General features: G+C 37.1%; 1 protein-coding gene across 6 annotated transcripts in view; it reads left to right on the top strand.

The window, feature by feature from the left end:
- The window catches only part of NPAS3 (neuronal PAS domain protein 3), a gene marked incomplete at both ends in the record, with an annotated part of 611,353 nt that overhangs the window by 171,847 nt on the left and 419,765 nt on the right, over positions 1-19,741 (top strand). For 4 of the 6 annotated variants that reach the window (XM_084262735.1, XM_084262736.1, XM_084262734.1 and 1 more), the window contains one exon: positions 5,512-5,756. In XM_084262735.1, the coding sequence (XP_084118861.1) occupies positions 5,512-5,756 (245 nt within the window). Of the gene's footprint in view, positions 1-5,511; positions 5,757-5,868; positions 5,920-19,741 lie in introns of all 6 variants that reach the window. The other 2 variants (XM_084262733.1, XM_084262732.1) reach the window with 1 other exon arrangement.

Genomic DNA, 19,741 nt, shown 5'->3' with positions numbered 1-19,741 from the left:
AGAAGCAAAATAAATAAATATTCTAAATAATTGGGTCATTTCAATATTGATGCAATTCCATTCTTTGAACTTCTAATTAAGTGTAATTGTCCCATGAGATCAGTGAAATGAAAACAGATTTTTATAGGCCAGACCAAGGCCTGTAGGTGGCCTTGGACATTATCTTAATGAATTATCCAGGCATTAAGTGTCAGCTTTTCTATGTATCTGTTGTTATAAATGAGCTTAACTGCCCTCATTGTTGGCACTGGTCAGCTTGAAACCCTAGGAAAAAAACTCTCCTTAAGAATGTGGCTGAGGAAATTGGTAATAGATTATTCCTGTAATAGATCAGAATGTATAAACATTCGTACTGGTTAAATTGTCATACTCATCCACTATATTGCATTGATATAAACACTGAAGTGATGTAAACAGGTCGTTTAAAAAAAGGTGAAGGGATCCAAAGTTGATCTAAATAGAAAAATTTCCAAAGTATGACAATACTGTCATGTCCTATTAACATAGAAGAAGGTAAGACGAAGAAAGGAGGATCTTTCCCATGTATCTCATATAGGATTGCACAAATGCATACCCATGGACTCAGGAGCAGCATAAATTTACTTCCTTACATAATACAACAACTAAACTCAATAACAAGTAAGTATTCTAGTCTTGATATCAGAAAACAGCGTACACAGAACGACATACATAATTGAAAGTCTCTTTCAGGGGCTTGATGGGGTTGGATCACTTAGCTTCAGTCCATTGTTTTTTGCACATCCTTTCCATGTATCTGATTTCTTTTCAGTGAAATGGATATAACATCCATCTGATTACTGCCCTTGGAGAGTTGGATAATGTTTATAGTGGACCTTTTGATCCTTGAATTTAAAAGGCTGGGCTAATATAAAAACACACACACGCGTATTGCTTCATTCTCTATAAAGCTTGTTATAAACATTATTAGATATTGTTAAGTGTTATTGTTGTACTGTATCTGGTTTTGCCACTACTAATCCATATTGTTGTTAGAGGCTTAAGAAATTCGCTAGTGGTCGATAACAGCTGAATTAACAAGTATGATATTGTTTTGTATTACAAGAAAAAGTGCTCTGTTCTGATATAGTATTGTGCTTGTAAAGTTTCTCCTGAAATCGGGGAGGATTTCAATAGAATTATCAAAAATACTATGCATCCTTTGTGGGAGTTTGCCATACTTCTGTGCTTGTAGTTAATGAAAAATGAGCAAAACGATGATGCCATGCTTCAGACAAGCTGCCCGTTGGCTGGAGCCATTATATCTAGGGCTCAGCAGCCTGTCTGTCCCTCAAACCTTGTTTTATGGCCATTGCCCCAATCCGATCTCTATTTATGAGAGGTACAGCAAGGGTAGCATAAAATCCTACTGGTGCTGTTATGTAGAACTGAGCAGGGGGAGACTGAAATCTGTGAGACACTCCACTTGGGGGGAGGAGGGGTGTCTCCTATGTCAGATTTAAGGGAACAGCAGAGGTGAAATGTAAATGTGAGCTGCCTTTCTAAAGCAGAGCATGTTTATATCTGCTTCCAAGCTGTATTTTGAAATTTCACACAGAAATATTTATTTGTATCCACAACCATTCCCCTGTTTTCATTCAAAATGCAAACTCATGGAATTAAATAATTTCACTGATTTTTAGCGCCCAAAATGAGACACAGAAGCGAGGTATTGATATGCTAAAAAATCCTTGCTACCGTAGGTCACGGCATCTGTTGATACGCTGTAACATGTTTGATTGCCATTATATGCTGGAAAAATTAGAAGCTGTGATTGTCCCATCCTTAACATGACAGATGATCTGTCAGACATGTGGAGGTTGTGGGTGTGCACAGAGATATGGATGCCTCTATATGCTTATGAATATAAAATATATTAAATGATGTGAAATAAAATACGAAGCAGGTTAAGCCTCGAATGACCACAAGCACAATGAAATCACAAGTGAGTTATGAGTGCCAATAAAACTTTTATGCAACACCATATTATCATGTCTTCTGCATCTGCTGTGTCTTCAATAGAAAATCTACTTTAGAAATGTGTACACATTTTAAAATTATTTGGTAGTATTTGTTGTACCCTTTCATCCATAAAGCTAGACTCCCTTTATATCAGTTCATCTGGAAAGGGCCTAAAAGGAAAAATAATATATATTTTAGAAATCTGCTATCTAAAATAGTAGTAGTTTTCCAGCTATTAAATATCCTGTTTAGTTGGTACTGCATCTCAGAATTACCAGGACCTAGCAGCTGGAAATGCCTTTGTCATCTCTAGTGGAGTCTGCGGCTGAAAATTTATTGAGAAGTGCATCCTTAAGGGAATGGATGAAGTTTTGCCATTGTATGATGACATAATCTGTTGATATCATACAGTGATGCACACTGATCAAATGTCTGAGCTCCTTCGCCTTCTCCATATAAGGGAAAGAGGGAGCAGTATTTATGTCCCTCAGGTATATTTACTTTCTTGGTACTGTGGATAACATATGTAGATTTGCTTCGCTGTTGAGAAACCTGCTTTATCATGTAAGAGCTCTTACATGTGCAATGCTTGCTTTCTTGGTGCTTTCTGAATGGTTTTGAAACCCACTTAGTAAATATGGGTGTAGTTTCCCACACTTTTATTTTTCTCGTTAGCAGAACCTGTAACTTCTAAATATTTGAAGGCTAATCCTCTAGTGTTACCATTTATGTTACCAAGACCCATCTCTCAGCCTAATGTTGCGTGTCAGGATCCAAGATGAGTTTTGCTCCTATGTCAGTACCGCTGCTTTGTTGGAAGCTTCACACCCCTCTTTTCTAACATCCTCCTGGGATTATCAGTGCCAGCACTTTCTCTTTGTTAAGAACATCTGATGATGATGATGATGTTGCCCATCAGAATTATAGGTGCCAGAGAGGATTAATAGTGATGTTTAGGTCATATCTAATGAATTTGTGCATCCTGCTGAGGAAATCACTGCTCCCAAATTAAGGACCCATTATATCAGTATAACTACAGTGTCCAGCGGTTCAAGTGTATTTCCCTAGTAGAATTATGTAGAGGAAAAATTAGGACTTTCATGCACATTTCAACAGTTCTAAATTTAGCTTAATGCACTGATGCCAAGAAGAGAGTGCTGCAAGTTACCAGCTCTTTGACTTGAGTCACTCAGTGAAGCTTCTGCAAATGACAATATGCCAAATGGCTGGGAGGGAAAACATGCTATTGATAATACTGTTCTCAGGAGTTACTTCAGTATGTCTGTTATATCAGCTCCCCATCACGTTTAACTTTGGGATTTATTTATTGTAAAAATTTGAATACACATAGGTGACTTAACTGACTTCTTTTGCAAACTGTTAGTGATCCAGTAATGCATTATGAAAGTTTACATTGCTGAAACTAAATCATACATTGCAATCTTCTGAACCCTATACAGGATTTGTAACCTGTGGATTTGGTCTTTGGGGTTGCTAAGGAATATCCTATAATTTCTAACATTTTTTTTTCAGTTTCAAAACTTGGTGGGATCTGTAATGTTTCTGGTTTAGTTCTTTTTACTCAGAATCTCCAAAAAGGCAGCACCTTACATAATGCATGTTTTGGGGCATACTTTCAGAATAGATCTTGAGTTTTCTGGATTCCTCAAATGTGATTTGGGGACTTGAGATCTTCAGGCTTGGCTTCTGGAGAAAAGTGTGATGACAAGAGTAAAGACTATCCCTTGTGTCATGAAAATGAGCTTTCACTTCCAAGCAATTGGGTAAAGATACTTGCCTGCCCCTCCCTTGTATTACTGCTGTACGTATTTAACTTGTATAGGGTATCTTGCTTCATTGAAATTAATCAAACAGTTTGCATGTCACATAACTGTAGCTTCCAGGTTTCTGTACGTACACAGAATTTTTGTCAGCCATAGTTATACACCTTTTGAGTAATTTTACACATCTTTGACAGTAGATATTTGAATTTGGATGGAGATACGTCCACAAAAAGCACTGTGAAATCTTAGGTTTGTGTTCTTTTCTCCTAAAGCTAGCGCTTTATATAGAGTTCATAAAGACATCTATGTACAATAGTGTGGGATTCAGCAGGATGGCATATCCTTACCTATGGGTAAGGATCCCATATCGTTATCTCACCATCCATTTTTCTTAGCCAGGCTGTGATTTTAAATATACTAGCTATTAGTATGGAATTGTGTAGGGAATAGAATTTAAGTGCTCTCAGGGAAGTGTGATGGAGGGATTTCCTTTGTGTTTAAAGGGCCAGACCTTTCAAGTCTGGGATGGCAGAGACAACAATGAAAATGCAGGTGGTTAAGAATATTAAGAGAACCTCCATAGTTTAAATTATTTTAGAATTAGAAATATAGGTAAATAGAGGGCTCAGAATCAGGGTATTAGCTGTGTGCCTAAACTCCGTGGATTTATTTCATATGTCAGAGTGCTTTTGTAGATCTGGCCACTATAATTTTATTTATTTATTTTTAATAAAATCCAGGGTTTCAGGAAGGCTTGTGGAAGCATGTGCTGTTACATTACACACCGGTCAAATTCTGGCTCTGTTGTCAACTAATGACTAGTTGTGGCTGTAACTTCTTCAAATTATTATTCAAACCCTCATGCAGTGATTGCCAGATACAAACCCCAGCATCAGCACCAACCTCTGTGCACTAAGGCAGACGTATGGCCAAGCTTATCATATCCTGAGTTGAACGCTCTGCTCTGTCTCAAAAAAACAAAAAAAAAGTTTAAAAGCTCTCATTGAAACAAAAGAGGCAGTATCTGTTCTCTGTATTATTTTCACTTTGAGTCTTTTGGGAAGTATACCATACGTTTCTTTGCCCCAAACCATGTAACAGAAAAAGTTAATCCGTTTTCCCTTGCAAAGCTGTATATAATATATTCTATATATTGACACCAATGAAAATTGAGTTTCCTTTGCGTTTCAGGGTGAGATCAGGAGAGGACAGCAGTGGTTACACGCTGTCATCACAATGTGCATTCAGCAGTTCTACACCATTAAACAAATATATTCAGAGCAGAATCTGAGTTACTTCTAGGTGTGTTGCATATGGGTGGTAGCAAGTGATACACAGTATTGCAACAGGATTAAATGAACACCTTTACCTTTCCACCTGCTCAGCAGAAGGTTTTTTCTGACCAAAAAGTCATCAGACATGTATGTGATAGTGAATGGCAATCAGAAACATGAAGCACATTATTAACTGCTCGCTCACCCCTCTGACAAAGGTTGCCATTGTGGCTGAAATTAGGAGTAGTTACTTAGTATATGGGCTATCACTGAAGCTCAAGTATTGTCATTAGTTTTAATAATTCAAACTCTGGAATGCCGTTAAATATATACCCAAGTCTGTACATCCATACACAACAGCATTTTGAAAGTGTGGTAATTCATATAGAAAAGCAGCAGTGAAAAAGCAAATTGGTTAAATGTGCCAGAATACTAATATTGATGAATGTCCTACTTTGTTTATTTCCTTTCAGTTTACAAGCTTTGAGGAAAGAAAAGTCCCGAGATGCTGCTCGCTCTCGCCGGGGAAAGGAGAATTTTGAATTCTACGAGTTGGCAAAGTTGTTGCCACTGCCTGCAGCCATTACCAGCCAGCTTGACAAGGCATCCATCATCCGACTTACAATTAGCTATCTGAAAATGAGGGACTTTGCTAATCAAGGTGATCCTCCGTGGAACTTGAGAATGGAAGGACCTCCACCTAATACATCAGTAAAAGGTATGGAGTAAATATGTTGTATAGTATGGAATATGGCAGCCTTTAGTAACCTCTAAATTGAAATTTTTACCATCGTCCTTTCTTCTTTCCCTGCATATCAAATCCTTTAAAGGGATACAAATGTGGAAATCTGAGGTCTGCATGAGAAAGACACCATGTGAAGGTGAAATAAACCTCTTTATTTTTTATTAAACAACGAACCTATTGATATAACTTTTGCAGCTGTAAGTCTTCTGGGTGACGTAGACTAAATTGTTTGAAGTTAATTAGCAGTGATTGTGTTGCTTTGTTTCAGTATTTTATGTAAGGATGTGTTTGAGAGGGAGCACGGAGTTATTCCTTGATTTGCGGTATCAGACTCTTAATTCTCTAAGTCTTAAAGGCAGAGTCATGTATTTCTGACATTTGAGAGCATCGCATCCAAATTTTAAAAGCTGTAGGTTAGTGACTAGGATTTTATTTATCATCATGTAATATGTATAGAAATTATTTTGACTTGAGCCAGTAGGTATCTGTCAACCTTTTGGCCAAAACAGACTTTTCATTATTAAACACGCCTTTTTCATGCTCAAACAAGCAGTTGAGTCAGGCTCTGTGTGTGTTGGTCCTAATCAGTGCTTCCAATGACTTGTGTAAACTGGATTTTTTTTTTTTAAACTCATTCTACTTATGTCAATGAGTGTGATCTTGCTCTTTGATAAGTATTTTAAAGTAGGGAGCAAGTTGCATTAACAGAACTCAGAGTTATCAGAACCTGGGAATTGTGGTTGTCCTGACTTCAATAACACAGAAAATGACCCTGTTTTATTTTAGCTACCGATCTTGCATTTTGGAGAAAACATATTCTGGAAAGGGGAATATGAGATTTGAGAACTTCGGGATTTTTCTCCATGCATTATGAAACTTAAACTCTTAATCTACACTATACAGAACTAGGTAGACTGTATATAGCAGGAGGCAGAACAAAAAGCCACATTTAAGGAAGGATGGGGACATACAATCTTATTTATCAACCCAAAACTTCCCATCAAGGGTTACTGGTGTTGATGGTGCAAAGGGCTTTTACCTGCTTTTCCATTTAAAGGAAGTAAAGGGGGAAGTTTTTTACAGAAAGAGTAGTGAGGTGCTGGAACAGGCTGCCCAGAGAGGTAGTGGATTCCCCGTCCCTGGAGGTGTTCAAAGCCAGGTTGGATGGGGCCCTGGGCAGCCTTGTGTAGATCCAGGCCTGGAGGTTGGTGGCCCTGCCTGTGGCAGGGGGGTTGGAGCTCTATGATCCTTGGGGTCCCTTCCAACCCAGACCATTCTATGATTCTATGATGCTATGATTCTATGAACAGTAGTTAAGGGAAGTTACAGTTATCAATAGATGGAGACAGACTTTCGGACTGATGATTTAGTAGCTGGACATATTTGCATCATTTCATATATTTCATTTATATTATCTGCCACATCATATATAATTTTCATGGAAGGGGGAAAAAAAAAGGTAATAATTACATCATCCAGAGCACGAATATAACATGGTTCATCAGGCTTCTGATATGATATGCAAATGTTTCCATTTTTTCAGGATGAGAGTTTATCCAGTGTTTCAATTAAACAGTGTTTCAAGGCAGATGTAAAGTGGACTCTGCTGTACTATCTATGATCTGTCTGTTAAATAATTCCTTCCAAATTCCAGTACCTAAGACATGCAGTGCTTCTATAAGCTGTCCTATATTATGGAAGATCTGATCTCTGCAGATCTCTCTGTATGTTTTCAGAGTATCTGGTATCTGTTTTTCATTAGCCTTTTATGGAGTATATACCTGAATACCGAAGCTTCCTTTTTGTGCAAAGATTCTAATGAGGAAATGAATTTTAAGGAAGAATGAAACCTTACTCTTAGACAGCAGCATAAATTGTCTGACCCAGATTAACACGTTTCTCCCGAGGTAAACATTTTGTTACCCTAGGTAAACATTTAATATCTTTTCACCCTATCTGATATAATAATCCCACTCCTCCACCCATCTGGTGATATGTTGCCATTCCTTCAGGCATAAAAGGGCTGTTGGGGATCTTGGGAAGGATTGTTCCTTTTCATTTTTCTTTTTTCTCTTCCCCATTTGAGTACTTATCTTTATATTAACTAGGACTGTATTATTTATGTGTCAGAATATCCAAATAATGCTCAATAAAACAATGTTCTGTTGTATGAGAATTCCCCATAAGCAGCTTTAACTGTATTATACAGGTGTATTTTATTACTTCAGCAATTCTCCTTACATAGAAACCTGTTAACACATTCTGATCAAACATTCATGAAATTACCTCAAAAGAAATTCATTTTCATTTATTAAGGTCGCTTTGTGCTGCCCTTGAAGAAGTTCGTATAGATAAACAAGCTCACATAAATAGCTTGCAGCTTCATATGAAGTATGGTTGATAATCCTACAATAAAACACTAGACATTATACTTTGTGTGTGCCCAAGCAATCTTCTCAATCTTCTGAATAGACTTAAAGGTATTTGGAAAATTATATGAGAGGCTCTTAGGTTGTGTAGGCAACTGCTTGCTTTTTTTTGCCCCCATTCCCTCAAATGTGTTGGTCTGCTTATGTTAATAATTAAATTTCAAAGCTTAGTTTTAAATTTGTCCCCCAGTAGCGTATAGCAATTTATTCATTTTAATTTAGTGTTTCAGGAAGGTCCTTTTACTCTGCCTGGTATTTATCAAAGCTTTTCTTAAAAGTCTATAAAGGCTGATGAGTTTGTTTTCTTATGCCTATTGTGTAGTGATCACTACAAGTTGTGCTTGCAAATGAGTACTCAGGTAACTCCATGTAATATTTTCAGAGTCAATTACTTCATGGAAATATCTTGAGCAATTGGAAAGTAACAGATAGTTTTCTCCATTATTTTAGAAAGATCTGTATTGTTATAATACAGATCAAATCTACAATGAACATTATGCATTATTCAAGAAATGACCAGGCATTCTCAGCAGTGTTTCAGCTAAATAACCGATGATTGTAACCTTTAAAGAAATCTCATTGTGGTGACTATTGGTAAATCATTTCTCCATTCATAGTAATCTTTATTTAGAGGCTATCTAGAAACCATTATATATTTTATTAATCTTAAAAGCAATAGCCAATGATTTGACATTTGCTAAAAATGGATAAATTTTCCATCTTCTAAACAGCAGACTTCAGGCAGTTTTAGGGGGTACATTGTCTAAGGCTTTCCGTACTCAGGGAGTTTTAGACCTTGTAAACAAATAAACGCACAACTTGCAGCAGAGGAGTTTAAAGATTACAGTTCTTAAAGATCAGGACACGATTCTCATATGGCAGAAAATACTCAACAACTTATTTGGGGTCAGTAAGAATAAAATTGTTCTTCTTCGTATACTACATACAATATGTTATAAATAACAGCACTATTCTCCTCTGTTTCTGTCTCTCCAAAAGTCTTATTTGATCCCCAGTTCTTCACCAAAAGGATTATCAATTATTGGAACAGGCTGCCCGGGGAAGTGGTTGAGTCACCATCCCTGAAAGTATTTAAAAGATGTTTAGAGATGGCACTTAGGGACATGGTATAGTGGTGGACTTGGCCATGCTAGGTCAGTGGTTAGACCATGATCTAAAAGGTCTTTCCAACCAAAACAATTCTGTGATTCTGAAGAGAACATTAAATGACCTGCTGATCAATTTTAAGCACTGAGAGGTGTTTTCTGAAATTTCTGATGTGTGGGGATGGAAGTATTTTCGTTGTATATACTGTGTGTTTAGTCAGTAAATAGCTGCTTTTTATGACGTGGCACATGAAGTCCTCCTGTGCATTCTGATTGACCTATTGTTATCCGGTGAGAACCTTCTATCTTGGAATATTGTCTTCAAATGATCGACTCCAAATTTCTTTATATTTTTAGCACAAACTGTTTCTGAAAGCGTTCAAAGATCATGCAACTTTTAATGTTCTTTTCCTCTACATCATAGGTGGCTTTACCAGGCTATATTTTTTTCTTGTTTTTCAAGTGAAGAGAGAAGGGAGGAGTGTGAGACATCATGATGGTCTCTGGTGTGTTGAATCTGTTTGGCTGATATAAAGTCATACCATGTATTTCCTTTTTGTGCAATCTTTGGGACACTGGTACTGACTCAGGACCACTGCCACTACAGAAAGAAGGCTCATATCTGTCCTCAGCAGAGTTCCATGCATTTGCCATTTCTATTTGTTTTGAAGCAGCAATTAAAACCAGTAGTATGTGCCTAATTTTGCAAACCCTTGACCTGGAAATTTGCAATGATAGCATCAAAATACTTACTAGATGCTCATTCATTTTTAGTTGAAGTGAGATGTTAATTTCTGTCTTTGGAGATACAGGTGTTTGTGCAAGGCCATGAGTCTAAATTCTTGCCAAATGATGTGACATAGAGAAGAAACCAGAGTATGTAAAGCATCTTTAGGCATGTCTGTTCTTCAAATGAATAAAAAGTAATTGAGTGATTATCCACAAACTCAAGTTTAAGTGAGTTTTTCATGAGCTTTTTTTGGTTTTTAAACCAAATCTTTGTATCTTGCATTGCATAAGTAATCTGCTCTAAGAGAAGAGGTGAATGAGAGGTTGTAGCTGAGGAGTGAAAAGGACTTCAGTGGATATTACTTGCCAACTGGTAGGTTAGGCAAAGAATATCACTTGGTTTAGCCACCTCTACTTTTTGTGCTATGTGTGCTGCAATTGTGCATCTGTGTTCTAGAATTAATATATATTGGTATGAAAAGAACTCAGATGCTGTCAAAAGTGTTAACTTAAATTGTTCTTGTCCAGTGTAACTAAATGACTGACATGTTGCTTGCAATAAAGCATTCAATGTTATGTCAGTTCTGCTTTGGTAATGAAATAAGAAAACCGTTTTATAATCACAAGAAGAAAAATTATGCTTTAAAACAAGGTTACACCTGTTGCCTTCAAACTAGCATGTTTTTCAAAGAATCCATTTGTGACATAAAATACATAAGTATAGTTTAAAAGTGAACTTGATGTCATACTATGGAACTTGGAGTTGAAGAAATACATCCAGCCCTTTGAATTCTCAGGGAAAGAAAATAAACAATAATGATAATTAGAAAGTATGGTAATTGTTCTCCCAAATGTCAAGTGGGATTACTGTCATTGATTTAAATACCTTTTCTAATAATTTTTATGCTGGAGATGTATGCATTTTTAAGAGATAAATAAGTGGTTCTTTTCTGAATGATCTCATTGTAGGAACCCTTTAAATTACATTACCTGTTGTTAGCCTCTTATTTTTTAAACTGAGTGTGGTCTTTTGAGGAGGAGATGAAAGATAGTACAAGCCTTTCCCTGCCAAACCACATAAGCCTTCCATAAGACCATTCTCTTCTGAACCACCATACAATTCTGCCTCAAGGAAATGATTTACAGGGGCAAAGAAATAAAAATTACTCTCTTCCTCAGTGCTTGTGGTCTAAGAAATTGTTTGTCCCTGTTAGACATGAAAAGGTCAATCAGATGAAAACAGCATAACGCAGATGAATTGGCGGTATAGCTTGTTATGAAAGGGGTCTCCAAATCTAGCCACTCCACTTCATGTGGAACTACTCCTCTTGTGCTGGAGAATTCTTGATAGCCTTGTAATTTATTCTCCCTATCTTGTAGGCATTATTCTTACAACAGTCTGATTCCTGTTAAAGTGTAGGCCACTATAAGTTGTTCTGTGTACCAGTATCAGAAACTGATTGTAAACATAATGTCTATCCATTGTAAAACTGTCTATGTGGTCGTAGGGGCAGCGCAGCCATAGAAGTAGGTAGCTTAGTCAATGACCTATTGCATAGGTTAAAGAAAAAGATGATTAGGTGGTGTTTGAATGTAGGAAACGAGTGCTGGAAATTTCAGATAGACAGTGGTAAAACATTAATGTTCTTTGTGAGAATTATTGATGGTTTTCTAGTATGAAAGATATGGAACCCAAAATGAGGTAGCTCTGAATCTCATTGTAATAGATAAGATGAATTGAATACTGGACTCGGAGTTGGTGGTTGCCTAGTGACAAGCGATCATGACCTGATTGCTTTCAATCTCTGCAAATGGAGGAGGGTGTCAACCAATACACTCTGTGCTTTTGAGGGACTAATTGCCTAATGGGGAAACCAATGTGTGAAATTGATTGTGAGAAAAAAATTTTGATGGAAGAATTAGAATAAAAGTTGACTGGAACTCTTAAAGAAAAAAATTATTAAATTACAGGGTTTTATGCACCTATTCTTTTTTAAATGCATCCTTTTTCAGAAAGAAAGTTAAATCAACAATTTGAAAAAAATGTGTGTGTATTTATGTAAAAATTTTGGAATAAAATGGAAATACATAGCAGTTAAGATAAATGAATGTCTGAGGTGCAGAAAGTTGGCAAAGACATTAAGGAAAATCTAACAGGATTAGGAAAATTAAAGGAAAAATTTGTTAATGTGTATTGGAAATGGAATCCTCTCTAGTTATGGTCATCAGTGAACTGGGACTAAACCTGGCACACATGTTGATTTAAGATTTGCAGATTACAATGGTGTTTGCATCACAGGCAATGAATGATCCGTGCAGTTTAGTAAATCAAAAATACAATTTTTCAGTATGGAAATGGAAACCATTATTATTATCATTATATTAATTTTATTTTTGTTTTTATAAACTCCTGGCTACTGGTTATTGCTTTATGGTTAATTTTGCTACAAGACTTCAGAAGATTTTGGTTTTCTTGTGATTCAGAACAGTAACAATGAAAAAAGTACTTCAAGCACAGGTTTCCCTTTTTTGCATGAACAAAGGCATAAGAAGAACCTACCTGATCCTTCCAGTTCTGCCAGCCAAAGTGATAGAATGATTTAGTTTCTCATGGTGCTTTATTTGTATCGTAAAAAGTTCTATCCATCACTTCTGTGGAGACACAAAACATTTACAGCTACGAACAAATTAATACTCTTTCTAAAATGTTGTCAATCAGATGTCAGTCCCTGGAAGAGTTGTTTATTGCTAGAACTCCACCTTACAACTTAACAATTAAACAGGAAAACAACCAAGCAGTAAGTGTTTTTAAGAGCAAGGGAATAGAGCAGGTGACTTTAATGTCTTTTCTCTCACTCCCAGCCAGTACCGCATTTCCATTCTATTACCCTGCAATTCATCTTCCTTTTTCTCTTGTCATTCTCACTGGCTTGGTCATTTTTGCATTTTCATTATGTTCTTTTAATACAGTTTATTTTTCTTAGCATTTTTTTTTTTGAGAGCTTAGCTGGAACACTGAGTATGCATAATGTCTTCCTCTTGTACTCAGATTCCAGTGTTGTCTCTCTCCTTTTTTTGTAGTCCTGTGTTTTTCTCCCCATGCTTGCATTCTCAATGCAGGCTTGGTAATGAAAACAATCTGGTGAAGAACAATAATATTTAAAAGAAACCTTAAAAAGATTTTAACTTTTTGTTTCATTTTTTCTTCCTTCAACTGTGCATGTCTTTCTGTGCATGGTAATCATCGCTGTCACTCCTGAGTTGAAAACAGTCCTTCCTAAAGGTCTTCCTAAAAGATGTTGCCATTATAACTCTCAGTTCAAAATGTTGACAGTGTTTGCTGTGTGAGGTTTTTGTAAAAGCTTTCAGCTTTGTAGAGGTAAATATGGCAGGAGGGGAATACTATCAGCAGTGGCATTGGTTCCAACCTTGGCAATGATCTTAGAATAAGTCAGGGAAAATTTTCAAATCGAAAACAAGTTAATTACTTGTGATTAACATAGTGATACGGGTTTTCATTCAGTAGAATTTTCTATGTAAAATCCAGTGCCACAACAGTCCACTTTCACAAAGCTTTAATAAAATGTTTTTCTATATTTTTTACATTTGTGTTTTATTTTGAATGAGTTAGCTCCAGGTGGGCTTTCTTAGAAGCATGAATATATTAAATTATACAAACTTTTTCAAATAATGCGCATGATGGGCTTAGCCAATTACAGATGTACAATAAATCCCCTGTGCAAAAATTACTTGTTCTGCTTTTAGCTTTCAGTAATCAGAACCAGATAAAAAGTAAGCCCTGCTGTAGTTTCTCATACCTGAAATGGAGAAAGGCTGTTGCTATCTGTAGATGAAATAGCTGATAGAACAGAAGAGTGTCTTTGCTGTGAAGAATGTGTTGGGTGGAGCCATTGTGAAGCTTAATATTTTAGTGCTCCATTATGCAAATGAAAGCAGTCAAGGAATTGGATATTGTGGTTGGATTTAACAACTTCAGTATCACTATCATACCTTAACCTCCTCAGCTGAGCAAAGAATGTTAAGGACATACTCAAAGTCCCACTGAATTCGGTAGAGTTTAGCTTTTCTTTCTTCGTTTAATGTTGTTTTTTATCAGTTTTCTGGGTCATCTGAACTTCTACTGTATGTCTCCAGTTGAATGACTACTTCTTTTAGACCTTGTTGACTCTGTTGCGGAAATAATAAATACATCTGCATGAAAAGCTGAAGAAATAGATTAACCATCTGATAATGAATGTAGCGGAGACCTTAAAAAAAGAACCAGACAAAAAACTCCAGGGAGGGAGGGATGTCCTCATTACTACATAGACACAAGGGACTAAAGCAGTGTAAATGAATAAGCTTTTATAATATTTATTTTACCAAAATTTTCAAGTAAAAAATTATGACTCAAAGAAAATAGTTTGCCTGAAGTGAAAGAAAACACACAAACTTTTTTTTTTGTTAAAAATGGAAAAAGTGAATCTGTTTCCCATCTCATATTTTTGCAGTTCTATAATATTATTTTCCAAAGTGACTTTCTCAATATTTGGAGTAAATAATAGTCAGAGCCCTGGAAGTGAAGTTTGAAGTATCTGTATTTAATAATAATTCTTATTTTCATGTAATAGTTCTATTAGTTACCTGTGGTCAACAGGTTGAGATTGAGATATAGATACTGAAGGTAGACCTAGCAATTTTAAAAACCCAAGTTCAGTTTTTAACATCTTTATCAATGACATCGATGATGGAATTGAGTGCACCCTCAGCAAGTTGGTGGATGACACCAATCTGAAAAATGCCATCCAGAGGGATCTTGATAGGCTGGAAAGGTGGGCCTGGATGAACCTAATGAGGTTCAACACTGCAAAGTGTAAGATGTTGCACTTGTGCTGGAAGAATCCCAGACATAGATACAGATTGGGAGAAGAGCTCCTTGAGAGTAGCCCTGCTGAGAAGGACCTGGGTGTGACGGTGGATGAGAAACTTAACATGAGCCAGCAGTGTGCTCTTGCAGCTCAGAAGGCCAATGGTATCCTGGGCTCCCATCAGAAGAGGGGTGGCAGCAGGGACAGGGAAGTGATTGTCCCTCTCTACTCTGCCCTCATGAGGCCCCATCTGGAGTACTGTGTCCAGATCTGGGGGCCCCCAATATAAGAAAGATGTAGAACTGTTGGGGGAGGGTTCAGAGGAGGGCCATGAACACGATTAGAGAGTTGGACCACCTCCCCTATGAACCATGTGTAGATCCAGGCCTGGAGGTTGGTGGCCCTGCTTGTCGCATGGGGGTTGGCACTCTATGAACCTTGGGGTCTGTTCCAACCCAGGCCATTCTATGATTCAGTGATTTTATATCTGTATAATATGCAAGTACAATCACAGTCTGAGCAAAGCTTGACCACAGTATCAACGCAGCTCAATTTCTGCAACTGTTCTCTTGAAGCCAGAGGGAGGAAATCGAGTTTCCACCAAATCCCTGTGCTCTTGTGGTCTCCCATTTCAATCAGGAATATAAAGTAGAATACAATGAATCCATAGTAAAGACTTTCCCAGGACATTAGGGAGATCAGTAAAAACTGTTTTTATTATCTGTCTGTAATTAAAGAACAGCCTTCATAGAGAGCTTACAATTTAGAGAACATGTAAGCCTCTATATCTATGTGAGATTGAGAGCAAAGTAAGAATCTCCACACAGCTGGGGACTTAGGTGGTGTTTTAAAAAATCAAACTCCCTTAAGAAAGATACTTTGTGTTTATATTGTAGCTTTTAAGCCAAGGTGAATATTTTTAATTTCAAAGGTTTTAGTCACACTGTGATTTCTGTTCCTAAGGAAGGAAAGAAAGGCAGGCAACTCCCTAATAAACCACTTAGCTCCAGTTGTGCCACAGTCATCTTCATAAATGGAGCTGTTAAGAAATGTTTACCTTAATTTTAGTGCTTGAGCACGTCACTCCCTATAATTGTTACTCACAGAGTTAGTCGAGTGCATCTGCGCAAGCATGTGTGTGGTGTCACTTTGCGTTCTCCTTGTATCATATAAAAATTGTTTTTGCTTTGCTTTGGATGGGGTGGTACCACATGCAAGTACAAAATTTTGTGTCTTATTTCATCATCTAGAAAATAATTAAATGTGTATTCATAATCATAAAAGGAAGAGGAAGAAATATTTTTGTTCATATTTTTATACAAATAGACAATTCCAGAACATTAACTATAGCGAGTAGAATAACAGTGCCAACGTCACCTCCCTTTAGACTTTGTAAAAAACTGCAGTTGTGCAAAGGTTTATGAAAAATCAGGGGCTGGTTTTTGTTTGCTTTTTTGGGTACATGTGACATTTCTACAACTATCAGAGCAACTCTACATTTATATATCCCCTTTCAAATTTGAACTGCTGTGTATGCCAGCTGTTTCTCATCCTCTTGATGAAGCATAACAGTGCTGATAATGCTAATAGAGAAATTGAGGCATATACAGATTTAGGGCTAGCTTTTCAAAAGAGCACAGCACCCCAACTGGGGCCAGATTTCAAAAGATCTCTGATCCTATTCAGCAACAAAATAAATAGCCAGATTTTCAAAAGATTTCAGCACTTTGGTAATCTGATCGCAAGAAGCAGCTGCTGAGCACATTGCAAAACCAACCAAGAGTGACTCGTTCAGTATCACATGGGAAGTGTCTGGTAGAGCAGGGAATAGAACCCTCTTCTCCTGTCCTATGACTAAGAGTCCAGTTGTTAAGCAATAAGTACTATCTTCATGTCCTTTGCAAGAGTACTGTATCTAATGAGCTTTTCATTAGGAAATTTAACCTGTCTGTAAGGACACAGTTTTCAGAATAACATTAAGATTTATACTCAGGGCAGATAATGAAGCAATCAAATAGGAGGAATATTGCTAATCCATTTTATATTGAATCTCTGTGTTATGTTGTCTTAATGAGTTATATCTTCTAAAAAGAAAAAATTCCTTCAGTATTTTTAAAAGATTTTTTTAGTCCATCACCAATCTCTTAAGTGTCACAATAAAGAATAACAGAAGTAACCAGGTTTTCAAAAAAACCCCCACAGAAACCTGTAGCAAGTGTGTTGTATGGCAAGTCCAGGTGGGCTTCCACCTTCATACCACGTTCTGAGGACATAGCATTTATTTTTGTTTACATTTTATATGCTTCTTTGTGTCCTTTAATAGAGGTGAAGAAATGGGATGTTTTGTTATCTTTTTCTGAAGATAAATATTTTGGTGCTGTTTTCTTTTTGCCCTCTTATATGTCAGGCTGTTTCTGTTTATTTTGTACGTAAACATTGTTACTTAATCTTCTTGTCCTGCTCTCTAGTTTCAATCTCTGCTCTTTTTTTTTTTCTCTGCTTTTGTTTTACTCCAACATCTTATCCTGGATACTTGAAGTGCAAGTTTTCTTTCACAAATATTACAAGGGAACTGAGAGGAAAGTTAACAGCTCACCTAACCTCACTGTACATTCTGCTTTTGTAATTGGTTTCTTCAACAGCCTCACGGAGGTTGCTGGTTTTCCAACAACCTCATTAAACATAAAGGAACTGTATTCTTCATACAGACAGCTATGTTGAGAGGCCACTTGGCAGCCCTGAGATTAAAAACTCCAACATTTTACAAGGTCTGCATATTGACTTACCAATCATGAGCTTGGAGTCAGCTCAACAGATGTTCCTTGGGTAGAAGCATCAGGCAAAGGCAGTGCTCAAACAGCTTTCCAGTGTGTGTTTATTGGCAGTTTTGATGTAATTTGGTCTCTAGAAGTGATGATGCCAAATAGCAAACATGACATGGGATGATTTTTCAAGACACATGTATCTGTCCTGAAAGGCTACTTATTTCATATGCCAAACAGGAAGATGAATTTTGGAGACAATCTCTGTTCAGTCTGAACTGAACTGCACACAGAGGATAGGTATGATGGTCATGAGATGATTGGTCCTTGGAGTGCAGAGTATTCACAGAACAGTTTTGTTGAGTTTCAATGTTGAGCAGGTATGATAAGCATCCAGTCTGACTTCTTGCAGACCTCAGACAGAGAACCTCATCTAGTATTTTCTGCATCTGTTTGAGATACAGGTTTATCTCTTTGGAAAGTATCTAATGTTGATGTAAAGCATTTAAATGATAAAGAATCAACTACATCCCTGGGCAGATTGTTCCAACGGTTAATTACTGTCACTGTGAAAAAAGTGTACCTCATTTGTAGTCTTATTTCAGCTTCAGCTTCCAAACACTGGATCTTGTTATGCCTTTTTCACTAGATTAATGAGCTGCCTACTGTCAGAAATCTCTTCCACATGTAGGTATTGTGATCCTCTTAACCTTCTTTTCAGTAACTAAATAAATTGAGCTTTCTTAGTCTTTCACTATAGGGAATGACTTTCAGAAGTCTAATCACTCTTGTAGCTCTTACTTGAGTCCTATCCAATTTTCTAATATATTTTCAGATCGGAGGAAACCACAGCTGAACACAATATTTCAGTAACAGTGTCACAAAAGCCCAAAGTAAAAAATTCTGTATCTATTCCAGTGTGATATTTTCTGGTTTATCCCAGTGACATATTTCGTACACTTTTTTATGCAATATGAATGGCTTTTTTTTTTCCTTTGGGAATTAATATGTGTTTCTCGTTCATTGTGCTGGTTCTGGATCGCTTTTGCTGATAAAGATTGAACAATGTCAAGAGGTAAATTCATGGGAATAACTGAGAATGCTAAAGGTTACCCTTGGTTTGTATTTTGTTTCAACAGTGTAATTGTTTTGGTATGAATAGACTGTGGTAGAGAGAACTGAATTTGCAGAGCAGGCACTACAAGGTGAGATTGGGGAAGCAGTCTCTGGGGAAAGTGGCTTTCACAGTTAGGATATTGAATGGGCAGCATAGGCACAAGTGCAGTGTTAGCTTACCTGTAGAATTCAGAACATCACTGGAAACCAATAGCTGTCCAGGGTTTTCCCAAGAGTTGCTAATGCCACCTTCCAGTCTTTTTCAGGTAACTTGTGTTGGACAAGAGAAACTGGAGCACAGCCAAACTAAGTGAGCTCAGGTGATCCTTCCTAAGTATGCAAAAAAGGTTCCTTTCCACACAGGTCTGCCTCAAAGTCAGCTCTGCATGTGTGTGTGTGTGCACACACACACCCCAGCACAACTGTAGTGCTCTGGTACACAGACGTTAGGGCTCTGCAAATAAAAGGAACTAACTCAATTTCTAAGACAGCATATTAACTGGAGTCAGAATTTGTTTGGAAATAGGAGGGGATTAACTCCACCTGAATCTGGATTTAACTCTATTTGTGAACCAAGGGAAGTGGACTGTCTCCATGGTTTGAGTTCAGCGTTCTCTACTGTTTCCAAGTAATGAAAAGACAGCTTTGTCTTTAAGAAAAAGTGGCTTCTTCAGAGTCAGGTAGTGTAAATGAAACTGCAGATTTTGCCATGACTGCCTTTAGTTTGTGTTCTCAACAGTAAATTCTGTCAGGAACAGACAAAGGTTTCAAGCTCTCAGCCATTTACCATTGTGAATTGCTTTGGGAGAAAGATGGTTTACTTTCTTTTTAATCCCATACAAAAGCTGTTTCCTCAGGCTTCTGGGTCAATTCCTTTAACTTTCAAAAAAAAAAAAATGCAGTTGCATTCAGTTACCTTTCCTAGCCCAGCCAGCAATCTTTGGTCAG

This window comes from Gallinula chloropus (genome assembly GCF_964237585.1).
Source record: "Gallinula chloropus genome assembly, chromosome: 4".
Lineage (NCBI taxonomy): Eukaryota > Metazoa > Chordata > Aves > Gruiformes > Rallidae > Gallinula > Gallinula chloropus.
The sequence above is the reverse complement of the archived record's forward strand: the minus strand, read 5'-3'. Positions and strand labels throughout refer to the sequence as shown.